Source organism: Ctenopharyngodon idella, chromosome 24 (assembly GCF_019924925.1).
Source record: "Ctenopharyngodon idella isolate HZGC_01 chromosome 24, HZGC01, whole genome shotgun sequence".
Lineage (NCBI taxonomy): Eukaryota > Metazoa > Chordata > Actinopteri > Cypriniformes > Xenocyprididae > Ctenopharyngodon > Ctenopharyngodon idella.
This window is the reverse complement of record NC_067243.1, coordinates 11,272,828-11,287,559: the sequence shown is the minus strand read 5'-3', so window position 1 is coordinate 11,287,559 and position 14,732 is coordinate 11,272,828. Positions and strand designations below refer to the sequence as shown.

At 39.4% G+C, this 14,732-nt stretch overlaps 2 protein-coding genes across 4 annotated transcripts in view; one reads left to right on the top strand and one right to left on the bottom strand.

Moving 5' to 3' along the window:
• The window catches only part of zcchc14 (zinc finger, CCHC domain containing 14), a 33,048-nt gene extending 23,135 nt beyond the window's left edge, over positions 1-9,913 (bottom strand). Inside the window, exons 1-2 of one of the 3 annotated variants that reach the window (XM_051883379.1) lie at positions 7,927-9,913; positions 1,041-1,167 (exon numbers count right to left, since the gene is read on the bottom strand). In XM_051883379.1, coding sequence (XP_051739339.1) covers positions 1,041-1,167; positions 7,927-8,568 — 769 coding nt within the window. In that variant the 5' untranslated portion in view covers positions 8,569-9,913. Of the gene's footprint in view, positions 1-1,040; positions 1,168-7,216; positions 7,878-7,926 lie in introns of those variants that run through there. The other 2 variants (XM_051883377.1, XM_051883378.1) reach the window with 2 other exon arrangements.
• Positions 9,914-12,765: 2,852 nt separating this feature from the next.
• jph3b (junctophilin 3b) overlaps positions 12,766-14,732 on the top strand; it is a 41,514-nt gene continuing 39,547 nt past the window's right edge. The window contains exon 1 of the mRNA XM_051883380.1: positions 12,766-14,293. Coding sequence (XP_051739340.1) covers positions 13,912-14,293 — 382 coding nt within the window. The 5' untranslated portion in view covers positions 12,766-13,911. The remainder of the gene's footprint in view (positions 14,294-14,732) is intronic.

The window sequence follows — 14,732 nt, the reverse complement described above, 5'->3', positions numbered from 1 at the left end:
CCTGATACAATCTGAGACCCGCTGTTTCACGTGAAGGGTGCTGAGCTTGGCAAAACAAAATCCTACGCTTCATTTCTGCCGAAAGCCTCACCCATCTAATTATGTGATTAGAGAGAGGAATAAGATAAAAGTATGTAAATTGTCTTGTAGGGATTGCCTTAAGTCAGCGACCCAAGTATTTGAGATGTGTTAACTGAATAAAAAGACCACACATTTAGTAATTATGGTTGATATATTACACTTTGCACACATGTTCTGTTTACGGTTTTAAAATGAATGCATTTTTTTGTTTTAGAAAAAGTCTTTAGGTACAAACCATTCCGTCTAACATTCAGTGGCAAAATGCAGTTTACAAAACTCCTATATGCTTTGAAAACCAGTGTTGTTATTGTTAAATAGAACCATTAAAAATCCTTTTTGGTAATTAAAAAAATTAAATGAAAATTAGAAATGTGGCCTTGGCAACTAACTGAAATAAGTTGAACTAAAACTAAAACAAATAAAAAATGAGCACAATTTAGTAAAACGAAAGAACAAATGATTATATCATGCACTCAATTTACTTAAAATGGGGGACTGAATTAGTAAAACATGCTGACATTTTGGGAACGAATTGTTAATTCGTGGCCACGATTTACATATTTTTTTCCCGCATGTCATGTGGGCTCCATATGATAGCACAAAGCATATAAAAAATAAACTTCTGTCTACTATATTTGGACATTGCAAGAGTTCCATTCATGGTTGTTTTTGGCTGGTCAAATAAAAACACTAACAACTTCAGGTCAAAAACCGGCTACTGGCTAGATATATCAGATCCTGGATTACCACCTCACTTATCTCTTTCTGCAAACTAACTGTCACTCTGATTCATTTATCCTCCTCTGCTGGAACAGGCCTGTGGGGAGGGGAGACAATATTTTCCACCAGCTATCTCACATGAATGAAACTTTGGTTTAAAAGATTTCAGCCTGTGCATTCTTGTTCCAACAACATTGTGGAGTGCATTTGTGGATCTGATTGAAAGTTGTGGAACTCACCTTTGCTGGGTTTTCGGACGTGCACTTTGAGTGGCATTTCCTGACACAAGAGAGACGGACTTGGAGGCACGATCTCAGAACCTAAGCCTTCATCCGTCTGACCTCCTGTGACCTCCCGTTGCACAGTCTGAAAAAGAAGTCAAAGGTTAAACATAGGTCAGAACTAAACATGGACAGAGCTGTCACACTTCGAGTGGTTGGGTCTTATTTAATTCACTTTGACGGCCTGCTTCTTTTGTTCACTTCATATGGATTTACTATTGGTTAAAGGGTTAGTTCATCCATAAATGAAAATAATGTCATTTATTACTGACCCTCATGTCGCTCTACACCCGTAAGACCTTTGTTCATCTTCGGAACACAAATTAAGATATTTTTGATGAAATCCAATGGCTCAGTAAGGCCTGCATTGCCAGCAATGTCACTGAACCTCTCAAAATCCAGAAAGCTACTAAACACATATTTAAAACAGTTCATGTCAGTACAGTGGTTCTACCTTAATATTATAAAGCGACGAGAATACTTTTTGTGCGCCAAAAAAAACTAAATAATGACTTTTCAACAATATCTAGTGACGGCCGATTTCAAAACACTGCTTCGAAGCTTAACAAATCTTTTGTTTTGAATCAGTCGTTCGGAGCACCAAAGTCACGTGATTTCAGTAAACGAGGCTTCGTTTACTTGCGCCGAACCACTGATTCGAAACAAAAGATTCGTAAAGCTTTGAAGCTTCATGAAGCAGTGTTTTGAAATCGCCCATCACTAGATATTGTTTAAAAGTCATTATTTTGTTTTTTTGATGCACAAAAAGTATTCTCGTCGCTTTATAATATCAAGGTAGAACCACTGTACTCACATGAACTGTATTAAATATGTCTTTAGTAGCTTTCTGGATCTTAAGAGGTTCAGTGACATTGCTGGCAATAGAGGCCTCACTTAGCCATCGGATTTCATCAAAAATATCTTAATTTGCATTCCGAAGATGAACGAAGGTCTTACGGGTGTAGAACGACATGAGGGTGAGTAATAAATGACAGAATTTTCAATTTTGGGTGAAATAATTCTGTATTTACATGAAAAGCCATTACTTGAAATGAATGACGATACATATGGTTTGTGACAACCACAATGTGCTGCGAATTATCAGCTGAAGAGAGCATGAAACCATTCAACATCAAGAGACATTTAGGCCCTGTTTATACCAAGTATTAAAAAGCGTTTTCGTCAATCCGATCACAAGCGGACAAACTCTAAATACAGGTGTAAACAGGATCTAAAACGTTCTGAGCTTGTCCACTTTCGACCACTTCCAGAGGTAGTCCATTTGTTTCGTAGTGTAGACCCTCATGTGGTCAAATGAGTTCGAACAGCCACAAGAAAACACCTATTCTCCATCTACTGACCTAATGCATAAACATTATGGGAAGCGCACTAGCCAGACGAGATTTAAACTTTGTCAGTTGTAGGCCTAAGTTTGGTTTGAAGACGAAAAACATACCAAGCACAATGTTCTCTCACCATTCCTGATTTCACTCACACACTCACGGCATTCGCAAGGGCTGTCAAAGCAGAAACGACTGTATGTTGTTTGGTTGTCCCCTTTACGTTCATATGTAAATTGTGCGAGCTTATTTCGTCCATTAGATCGAAAGATCTGAAAAGTTTAAAATCACACTTTAAGATAAAAAGCTGAAATTACAATAAAGTCACAATTGCAAGATATCAAGTCTCAATGTGAATGTAAAATTCACAATTAAGAGATTAGGATTAAGACTAACCCTAAGCCTAACTTTTTTACTCTGTGTCACTAAACAGTTTTGTTACTTTGTTGTTGGCTAACATCTTCATGTTCAATGAAACAAATGACTAAAAAGTGAGTCATGGACTTCCTGGTAGTAGATGACTGTTCTATAATTACTCATCCTGTTAATCAAGCCAACTCAAAACACATGTGCCATTATGTCATTACTTCTGAGCAGAACATCTAAGAATTAAAAATAAAACATATAACTGCAAATGTTTCCCATTGTAGCTTTGCTTTATTAGATAATCAGATTACAAACCCACAACCCATTCTGATTGGCAGAGTCAATAGTTCAATATTTCAGCTCCTCCCCCTTCCTGCTCTGAGGTTACATCTTCCAGCTTGCTAAAGCAGAGTAGGAGGCCGGTACCAAATATGCTAAGCACAGCAGCTAGTAAAAGGCAGCTCTGAAACCAATTAGGACTGCCGTACAGTCCACTGCTGCCACATCCACATCCCACGCTGCCAAATCTCTGTTCCTCTTTTCCTCTCTTTGAAAAACATGCTCTTCTGTTAAAGACTCAGCTGAAGTGTGGATCATAACACAAAGGAAAGTAGTCCTTGGAAAAGTACAGCTGAGTTAATCTGTTCATAGCAGACAAAGAAGAGCAAGGCGATAGACAAAAAGTGAATTAGCCTTTATTATTACTAAGGATTACAACCCGAATTCCGAAAATGTTGGGACGTTTTTTAAATTTGAATAAAATGAAAACTAAAAGACTTTCAAATCACATGAACCAATATTTTATTCACAATAGAACATAGATAACATAACAAATGTTTAAAAGGAGACATTTTACACTTTTATCCACTAAATGAGCTCACTTCAAATTTGATGCCTGCTACAGGTCTCAAAAAAGTTAGGACGGGGGCATGTTTACCATGGTGTAGCATCTCCTCTTTTTTCCAAAACTGCCCATACCGTATGCACATATGCACCCCCATACCATCAGAGATACTGGCTTTTGAACTGAACGCTGATAACACGCTGGAAGGTCTCCCTCCTCTTTAGCCCGGAGGACACGGCGTCCGTGATTTCCAACAAGAATGTCAAATTTGGACTCGTCTGATCATAGAACACTTTTCCACTTTGAAACAGTCCATGAAATGAGCCTTGGCCCACAGGACACGACAGACCATGTTCACATATGGCTTCCTTTTTGCATGATAGAGCTTTAATTGGCATCTGCAGATGGCACAGCGGATTGTGTTTACCGACAGTGGTTTCTGGAAGTATTCCTGGGCCCATTTAGTAATGTCATTGACACAATCATGCCGATGAGTGATGCAGTGTTGCCTGAGGGCCCGAAGACCACGGGCATTCCTTCGGCCTTGTCCCTTACGTACAGAGATTTCTCTGGTTTCTCTGAATCTTTCGATGATGTTAAGCACTGTAGATGATGAGATTTGCAAAGCCTTTGCAATTTGACGTTGAGGAACATTGTTTTTAAAGTATCCCACAATCTTTTTACAAACTCTTTCACAGATTGGAGAGCCTCTGCCTATCTTTACTTCTCTCTAAGACATCCCTTTTATAGCTAATCATGTTACAGACTTGATATCAATTAACTTAATTAGTTGCTAGACATTTCCTAGCTGAATCTTTTCAAAATTTCTTGCTTTTTCAGCCATTTGTTGCCCCCGTGCCAACTTTTTTGAGACCTGTAGCAGGCATCAAATTTGGAATGAGCTCATTTAGTGGATAAAAGTGTAAAATTTCTCCCTTTAAACATTTGTTATGTTATCTATGTTCTATTGTGAATAAAATATTGGCTCATGTGATTTGAAAGTCTTTTAGTTTTTTTTTTTTTTATTCAAATTTAAAAAACATCCCAACATTTCCAGACATTGGGTTGTATTTGAATAGCTGTGTTTGATGTAAAAATCCTACAATATTGTTTTTGTGGCAGTTTAAAGTCAACGTGATATGGCCTTCACTACTCCTTTTACTTTCACAATCTGAAATACAGTAATTTAGTTTTAAAGTTTATTGAATTTCAGCAATTGTTATGTTTGTTGTTATGTTTTTACTATGGTTAATTTAAATAGTGTAATATCATATATCATCCATAAAAATTAATATTGGTCAACCACTAGTAAAAACAGAAATATTGTGATTTTTTTTTTTAAAACAACTGTTTTCTATTTTGAAATATTTCAAGCTAATTCATTCCTGTGATGGCAAAGCTGAATTGTCAGCAGCCATTACTTCAGTCTTCAGGGTCACATAATGATTTGGTGTTTCATAAACATTTCTCATTATTATCAACTGTTGAAAACAACAGTCTTTACAATGGTATGTACTGTATAAAGGTCCTAGACCATGTAGATTTCAAAACTCACAACTTTCAAAACGGTCTTGTGTAGTTTTTGTCTACTGAAAGTGTTTGTTTGTTTGTTTGTCAGCTGAACAACTGGCATGTTGTTAAACTACAGTACATTCCATTGAACAAACTGTACTTCTATCCCTCACAGCCTCGTTTTCATTTCTGTTAAACCTTATATATGGTGCTACCCTGATCTATTGCTTTAAAAACATAACATGTGGAAAGTGCTAAAATGGGCCCAATTTGGATTTCATGGCATCTTTAAACAGTGCTATCAGAAATTAATAGAAAGTAATTCAAATAAATGTTGGCAATTACAAAGTATCACAAAAAGATGCTTGAGACAAAAGAGCATGCGTTTCTGTTGATGTTTAGGCTAGTATAAAGGTCTCTTGAACAAGCGCGCAGTCTGTGCTTCCTGATGAATCACAGGAGAGTTACACAGAGGGCTGATTTAAGCATGGAGAAATGTGCTGAGCTTCAGTTCATGAAAGCCAAAACCAACAAATCACTAAATAGAACCGCCTTCTCTGCCTTCACAGGGTACTTTCCCACTACACCCACTGAAGCACAGGTTTTGGCAGCATGTGTCTCTCCTGAGCCCATGTCAGCACAGATAACACTCCACTTGAGATATATAGATCTGACAACACTGGGATATGCCAATGAGAGACTCAACATACATCAGGAAGTGTTTTATATCACAATTTGTCAACATGCATTTTTACCGTTTTAGCCGCACAATGATTCTTAATTACAGAAACCAATATCACATAACCACAAAGTTTGTATTTTAAAAGTTTGTATCTCAGTCCCACACTGAAGGTGCTGTGGAGGCATTTAGACATGTCAAAAAAGAAGACATGAAAACAACAAGATGTCATGAAGACAGTCTTGTGGTGTGGATTTAATAAGAGGGAAAAAAAACAGATATTCCATAGCAGCTGCTATGGAATATTCTTCATAACTGTGTGTGCATCATGTCAGCACATATAATGTCATTTTTACATCTATTTATTCTGGAACTGCTGTATAATATCATATTCTATAATTAAAGGGTTTTGCTGCTTCTGTCACTGTTTTCAAAGTCTGTTTGTTGACTCACCAAGCTGACATTTTTGAGTTACAACATAATTACACATTTGCAATATTACATTACAAGCTGGGTTTAAGAAAGTGTAAGTATGAGTGTTACGTAATCGTAAAGGCACTGAGCTTACTCGTGGACTTGAAACCTCCAGGAGAGGAGATTCAAGACAGTAAACACTCCTTGGTAGTGAGCTGTGTGAGATCTCATGGCTGAATTGTTTGTCTTTGCCAGATGACCCCAGTTCATTATTGTTGCTCTTGGTGTTCCCCATAGATACTGTTGAATAAATCAGGTCTGACCTGTATATCTTGGGGTGTATGGCCTAGTGCTTAAAAATTGAGGCTAGTAAGCAAAAGGTTGCGGGTTCAAACCCCAAAAGGGGTTCTATGACCCATCAGCATTGTTGAACTGAGACACTTAACCCCAGGTTGCTCTAAGCAAGGGGACAGTCCATGTTGCTTTGGATAAAAATGTCTGCCCTCTAAGTAATTCGTTATAGGCTAAATTAACCACACTAACATTATTCGGCATACATTTACAAACTCCACCTTAAAGAACATCATAAACAACATCTGCAAAGTTACAACACTCAAAATTCAATGCAAAAGGAGATATTTTCTTTTAAAGAATTCTCTGTTTAAGGACTAAAATAAACTGCTGGTAGGGACTACAACAAGCTTCTTCCTTAGTTGGTGACATCGCAAACCCCAAAATTTACATAAACCCTGCCTCCGGGAACACGTAACAAAGTGGGTGAGGCCATGTTGGGCTGCTTTAGAGAAGAGGAAGAGTTGTTGTAGTAGAGTGTTGTTACCAAGCCGTCATTTTACGCCGGACTGCTTCACAAACGAGGGTCAATTCAATGCTGCATTTGCACAAAAGATTAACATGACGGCACATGCTAGTCGATGAGTTGAATCAACTCCACAGCATCTACATAAATTTATCCACTAACCATTCAGAAATGTCCAGTTGCATTCTAAAAGTTGTAACTTCTTCCTGAGTCTCTCCATCAGTGTCCGACTCCGGTTTGAACAATGTAAGGCTGAACACCGTTACTGACAATCGTCATTTTGGCTGTGTGAGATTCTCCAGCTTTGTTGTTGTTGAGCAACCGAAGCGCGAGCTGTTAAAGCTCCGCCCTCTTCTAAAAATTTCAATAATTAAAAAATGATAATTTATTTAGATCATCAATCAATTAGTCAACGATGTGACCCATTTACTTTCTTTGACATTCAGCAAAACATCTTCTTTTGTGTTTTGATGAAAGTCAGTTACACAGGTTTGGAAGTCGCAATGAAACGGAAGTAGTGGCATACATTTTTTTCCGTATTTTTTCCGAGTGTAACAAAGTATCGAAAAAGAAAAATGTCGGGGAATTGGTTCTATGCATTGGCTACTGACTGAATTTTTAAATGTGGGCTTTGCACACAAAAATGGAGGCAGATGAAAGTGAGCTTGCAGGGCCGGGGTTTAAGTGGACTAAATGAATGGCAAAAGTCTGTTGTTTTCGCTGGGAGAGGCACATTTTGAGTAAACTTTTTTTTTTGTTTACAAAAATGAAACATTTGCATGGATGAATGGTTCACAATAAGATCTATAAAATGCATTTGAGAAAATATGCAGGGCAAATTTCATTACATGTAGACTTTAAATGCTTCCCACCTTGCAGCACGGACATCCGGCCTGGCAGGAGTTGAAGGTGGAAGCGGTGATGTAGGAAGGAAAGGTCGGGGTCGCGCTCACGTTTGGGAGCGCAGCAGCACAGGCCCCGCCCCCCTGTGACGTCGACGACGCCTCACCAACTGTCACCTGTAGGATCTCCTGTATCTGCGTCAACTCTTGCCTCAGCACCTGCTTTTGATGAAAACTAAAGGCGGGATGGTTCGAAGCCATGGTGAAGAGGAGCAAAAACTGCTCTCCCGTCTGGCCATCGTTAAGCTGAAGTCCGTAGTTATTAATGATGGTGTCGATGTGAGTGAGGGTGCGAAACAAAACTCCAGCCGCTACGCGGTTGTCCGAGCTGAGGAGCGCGAGTGAGACGAGCAGCTTGCTCCTCACGACCTCATCCGTGATGTTGGTCAGGTTGGCGAGGTCAGCCGGGTTGTTGGCTTTGATTTCGGCATCCCTCAGAGAGTGGTAGTCTTTTCGGGCTAGGTCTTCCAAACACGAACCGAGGAAGCGCAGCTCAATGGGAACGCATAGGTCCAAAAGGCCGCAGAAGAACTCAGCCCTCTGCGCCGAACTCAACACGGAGAACCAGCGGTAAACCTCCTCTCTCTGAACAAAGCATCTGTTCTCAACCATCTTACACAGCACTCATAAAATGCATCAGATATTAAAAACAAAGTTCATACAGCAGTGGTCGATGGCCTTTACGAACTTTACAAACTTCCAAATCATTCACTGACGTAAACATCCATGAACTTATAGGCAGTGGTCAGTCTGAGAGTCTCAGAACCCCTACAACAAGACATGCTACATGGTTTCCTTCGCGTTTTATATGCCAGCGATTGCATTATCTCGTCAAAGCCTATCAAGTTATTGAAGAAACAAATAGTGTTTACTGTAATCCCAGACGCGCGGCGGCGTAGCCCCTCTGCCCGCCCGTGTCTCTCCTTTTTCGGCCAGCCCCCCTGCGTGATCCCCACGTCAGCCAGTTATTCAATAGACTCCAGGACACATTATAAAACAAGCACATTTCTTTCAGATGTTATAGTATCCGTTAGACCGATTTGTCCAGATGAAATTATCGGCATTGCTGTGCACGCGCAAAGGAACCCTCGTCGGGCAATAAAGATTTTGTGTGGAAAACTCCCCAATTTTAACAGTTTGACTGGTCGAATGGACGTCAGTATATCCGTATATATTCCTTCGTCGGACGCTGAAGAAGCGTTTTTTATATTTTATAAAAACGTGACACTTTACCCGCTGCTTTTGTTTGCACTTCACGCGAGTGATTAATCAACGGTTCGTTGCCTATCATTATCCTGTCGTGAAGTCGAGTAAGGAAAACAGTGTAGTTCACTATCCCGAACTTCACGCAAACCCCGCCCATGGCTGACTTTTATTGGATGAACAGCTTGTCAGTAATAACATTCTGCGCCATGATTGGCCAAAACGCCATTCTCGTATATCTCTAAAGCGCCTGCAGTCACATTTGATGTGGACAGTAAAATTGTATTATTTAAAGAGATAGCGTACATTCACTTAACATACATCCTTAACTGAATTTTAGACATTAATTACATTTATTTAAATTTTATAAAATACTGTGATTTATTCCTGTGGTGGTCTTAGTACAGGAAACCCCCTTTTATGAAGTATGCCTTTTCTAGCCACTAGGCATATATTGGAAATCTCTGGTTTTGTCATTTAATGATGTCAACTTTCCCGAAGATGGCGCCAATTGTTTCAGGGCTCCATCAAGCACCAAGTAGTATAAATATCCTCATTCAATCTAATGGATTCTATATTTTCTTAAATACTTTCCACTCTGTCATATTTTTTCTTTGTATACAACCTAGCAAAATAGTAACGGTTAAAACTGCTTCATACCCTGGCTTATAATCACAACAATCATTTTTCAATACTCTGTAAATTGAATGAGGTTTAATACACAGACAATGGTAGAGAATGAAACTATATAATAGCATTTTGAGAGTTGTTGTGTCTCTGGATACTCAATTTGTTCATGGCCCACTAGGAGCCCTCAGTGACTTTCCAAAGGTTCTGCGAGATGTGATAAAATAAATGATGTTGTATTTAAATAATTTAATAATTAAAATGCAAAATGTTCTAAAAATATGCATCATAATTTTTACTCTAGAGAAAAAAGTTTTACATGCAGGGGTGCAACTCTGGTCTGACAAGTGGAGTGACCAAAATTGAGTGCTGTTAAATCAAGGGAGAAACCCAAAATGTGTATTTGTTGTGGGGCCTCCAGTAAAAAGATTATATTTTAATACATCCTTAATTTCTACATATACTGATTAGGTTTTTAACATTTTAAATTCTATAAATTAACATTAATGTTAATTTGTATGCATTACAATATGACAACAAATTAACGAGTAATAGTATATTTATAAATGAACATTAACAGATTAATAAATGCTGTAATAAATGTTTTTCATTTTTAGTTTATGGCATCTAATTTAGAACCACTGACAGAATATGAGAAGACCCTACTGGTAAATTGTTATAATCAAATAAAAATGTAGAAGATTAAACTTTAGTATAACCTAATAAATGTACAGTGCTGGCAAAAGAAACAGTTGCTGATCATATATGAACACTAGAGGGAGCAGTTGACTCTCATTTTGTGACAGAAATTTAAAAGCTTTTTTTGTGTTCGAGCAAAGGTGACAGGTGTTCAAATTGAAAGCTTTGGAAATATATAAATCTAGTACTAGTACCAAAAAAAAAAAAAAAAAAATCAGTTTACACATGTTTACTTTGATGTAGAAATTAACCTGATACAAATTAAGGATGGGCACGAGTACTCATGTAACAGCCATCCATGATCGATCATGAAAACAACGATAACTTTTACTGAATTCAAAGTTATACATAAATGTCAAATAGGGGTGTCATTTTTAATTTAGTGTCATAGAATAATTTTCAGTGGTACTTTGTGGGCCAATTCATCAGACAACAGAAGGTCAAGCTAGCCGCAACAAAAATAGTGGTGCACACTATTTATTAAGATAATTACGGTAAATCAGCAGGAAAAGCAAAGGGACACACTTTCGGAGTCTTTTTTTTTTTTTCTCTCTCTCTCTCTCTCTCTTCTAATGAGTTGGCTAGTGAATGGGATGCCAAAGATGTTTGTCTGATGCATGTGTAGATTCACATTCTAACACAACAACAATTCACATTCTAATCGTGGCCCTATGTACTCAAGTATTTGAGTTGATTTAACATGCTCATCCTTAATACAACCCCCCAAAAAACCTGAGTTAGCAAATATCCCTGTTTCTGCTATTTCTGCCCTGTGGTTAAACAAGTATGGGAAGCTAATTTAATAACTCTCCAAATTTTCAATAACAGCCTTGATGTTTACAGTTGTGCTGCAGGGGTGCGTGAGTCATCACGGCCTGTTTTGCTAACAAGTCTGAGTGATGTTGTGTCTCTGGGCTTAAACTCCATGGTAATGCTCCTCAGGCCTCAACCAGCCACAGCCATAGTACGTCTGCATCAAACCCTCCATAGTACAGCAGATACTATACACAATTACATTTTCAAAATGTAAGATTTGTGCATCAGAACAGGATTACGCCCATGCAATTACAGGTAATGATTAGTTTTTTGGTAAAAAATGTTATTTTAATGGTTAACATGGCAATATTGTTAATATTGTTTGGCTTTTGATGTCTAATTGTCAAATTATTTCTTTTTTTGTAGGTTTTTCAAGAAAGGCTTTAGTTGTTTCTAAGAACAACCTTGCAAAATCTGTCAATCTGAGAAGAATGCACACACTTACCCTGCAATCTCTATCTTACACACACATACACATACTCCCACACAATGCCTGCTGATCCCACTTCATAAAATCTCCCTCTCCTCCTCTAATGCTAATCAAGCCAACAGCGGGCTATTACTAAAGTAGCCTGATAAGCTAAACCACCAGAAGCAATGAGTTAGCATTGCTCAGTCAAACACATGTAGTCAAATATATGAATCTTCTTGATTCAAACTGTAGGTGACCTGTTTACTGCATGAAACCTGGTTCTCAATACCTGCTGAGCCAAAGCAGCATGTCAGAGTATTTTTACCCAGCTCCATCAGAGTTGATCCCCTGTAATTGAGAGGATAAATATCCCTCCTCCTCTTTACAAACAGACTGTTACACACAATTGCAATTTAAAACTAATGATATGATAACATGTATTCGTCAAATTCCTTGTTTACGTGTATATAAACAAATCTACATCCTGTATTTTGAAGTAAGTCTCCATGTATCATCTTGAATCCTCATGAGCTTTTTTCATTACAGGATACTTCTAAGGAAAAGTTGTTTAAGAAGGAAGAAGGAGACATACTGTAAAGCATGGGGTTCTCAGTAATCTGAAACTGTGTTGTATGTAGTGATATGTCTTCAATTATAACATACTTTGTCTATGAATGATACGAGTCTCCACAGTAAAAGAAACCCTTGTGCCTTACAGATTCAATGGAATCCAGTGAAGAATAGTCAAGATGATCAAGAGCCAAGGTCAACAGAGCAGATTTTATATTATCTCACCTACAACAAAGAGATTTAATGCACCATCTCAAGCCATATCATTAACTGACAAATGCTCTAATTATTCTATGAGGGCAGAGCAATGGAGATTTAGCGGGAGGGTAGGGGGAGGACTAAGCCGGGCAATTAGGAAAAGCAATCTTTGCTCCCTGAGGTGGATAGAGAGAGAGAGAGAGAGCGGTGAGTATTAACGCAGTACATGTCTCTTTAAATGAAGGGAGAGCGAGGGAGAGAGAGCATGTGCAAGGGGGAGGGGGAGTTGGCTGCGTTGGAACAGTCCGCCTCTAATGAGCAGATTTGAGAGACACCAGTGTAAGAGAGAGAGAGAGACATCCAAGCATATGGGGGAATAAGATGACGACGGAGAAAAAGACCATCAGCGTCACATGAAAATCATCCCAACAATGTGATTGAGTCAAGGAAGAACAGAAGAAGGTACATCAGAAACAATGAATCTGATTTTCCCACCTGCAAGCAAACCGGAGCACAGGATTTTTATACAGACCTGAAAAGAGAGCAGAGAGGAAAGCAGAGACAACGACAAAACAGTGCCCAGATAAGGAATTAATCACATCAGTTTGTTTACGATCAAGCTGTGCGCTCATCCAGTGCTGGCGAGAGCGTGCGTATATATGCATGCGATTGTGTGTGAATAGAGACTGCATTGCTGCTAACTGACAGAGACTGAAGCTTGCAAAATCCATCGCTCTTTTTTTTCTTGTTTCTCTTGCACTCTGTCTCTCTGTGTGGCATCAGCATGTCGGGTGGATTTGGTACAACAGTAAGTGAGCTCCTGGCAGAGGGGATGCATTTGTAAATGCTACCTGCTTGCTTCATCTATCGGCCGTCACTCTGAGGGCTCACAGGTTTCTAGGTGGAGCCTGGTGGTCTCAACGACTGGGAGGGGAAGTGAAACAGCTCAAAGCCCCAGAGAGGGAGAGCGGGAGTGAGGGTAGGTGTGTGCTGGCACAGGGGCCCTCTGTGGAGGCAGGAAACGAGGAGGGGGCCGGAGCACCAGAACCGAGAGAATTGTTTCTGCGCTGGTAACGGTAGAACAAGGCGCATGGCTGGCGTGGGCCCACTTTCATCACTAAGAAGCAACTGCAGGAAAGCAACTTGTGAATAAAAAGCTCCACTCCTGGAGGAGGATGGTCTGAGAGGGCTCAAGCTGCTCCTGCCTAGTTTGACAGGAGGGGACTACTGCCCAGGAGGGCTCCTCTTTCTTTCTTTTAACTTTTTGCATTGTTTTTGTAAGGCCAATCAAGGGAGCGTTTACGGGGTTTTTTTCCCCCCAGCTTTCCACCAACACCCTGGCCCCATTTCCAAGTCTGATTTTGTTTGGGTCTTACTTCTTTTTCTTTTCTTTTTGAGATTTGGGGTATTTGCCAAAACCTATTTCATGCATGTCCACTGGGGGCAGGTTCAACTTTGATGATGGGGGATCATACTGTGGAGGGTGGGAAGAGGGAAAGGCCCATGGCCATGGCATTTGCACAGGACCTAAGGGCCAAGGCGAGTATGCAGGCTCCTGGAGCCACGGCTTTGAGGTGGTGGGCATCTATACATGGCCCAGTGGGAACACCTATCAGGGGACATGGGCGCAAGGTAAGCGTCATGGCATTGGTGTTGAAAACAAGGGCAAGTGGGTTTATAAAGGTGAATGGACACATGGATTTAAGGGACGCTACGGTGTGCGGGAAAGCACAGGAAACAGCGGCAAGTACGAGGGTACGTGGAACAACGGCCTACAGGATGGATATGGAACAGAGACGTACTCTGATGGAGGTAAGAGTCTAATGAAACTGTTTAGGTAAAGAGTTTGAGTTAAACTTTTTAAAAAGTCTTACAACTAAATGACACCACAAAATGCTGACATCTCTCTACAAGGGATAGTTCACTCTAAATTGAATCCCTCTTGTCATTACAAACCCATATGATTTTTTTTCGGTGGAACACCCTAACGTTGGACCCCAGTGTTCTTCAAAGAATTTTCTTGTGTATTCAACAGAAGAAAGTTTTGGAACAACATGAGGGTGAGTAAATGTTGATGGGATTTTTGTGTGAACTGTCCCTTTAATGGATAACACAAACTGAGAGAAACTTCTAGAATACCTTGTAATTTCCATTTTTGCACCACTCATCACTTTTTTACTTGTAGTCAGAATTTTTTTATTCTTCCTTTACTACTCATCATTTGGACAAGAGAATTCCTCCATCCTCCACA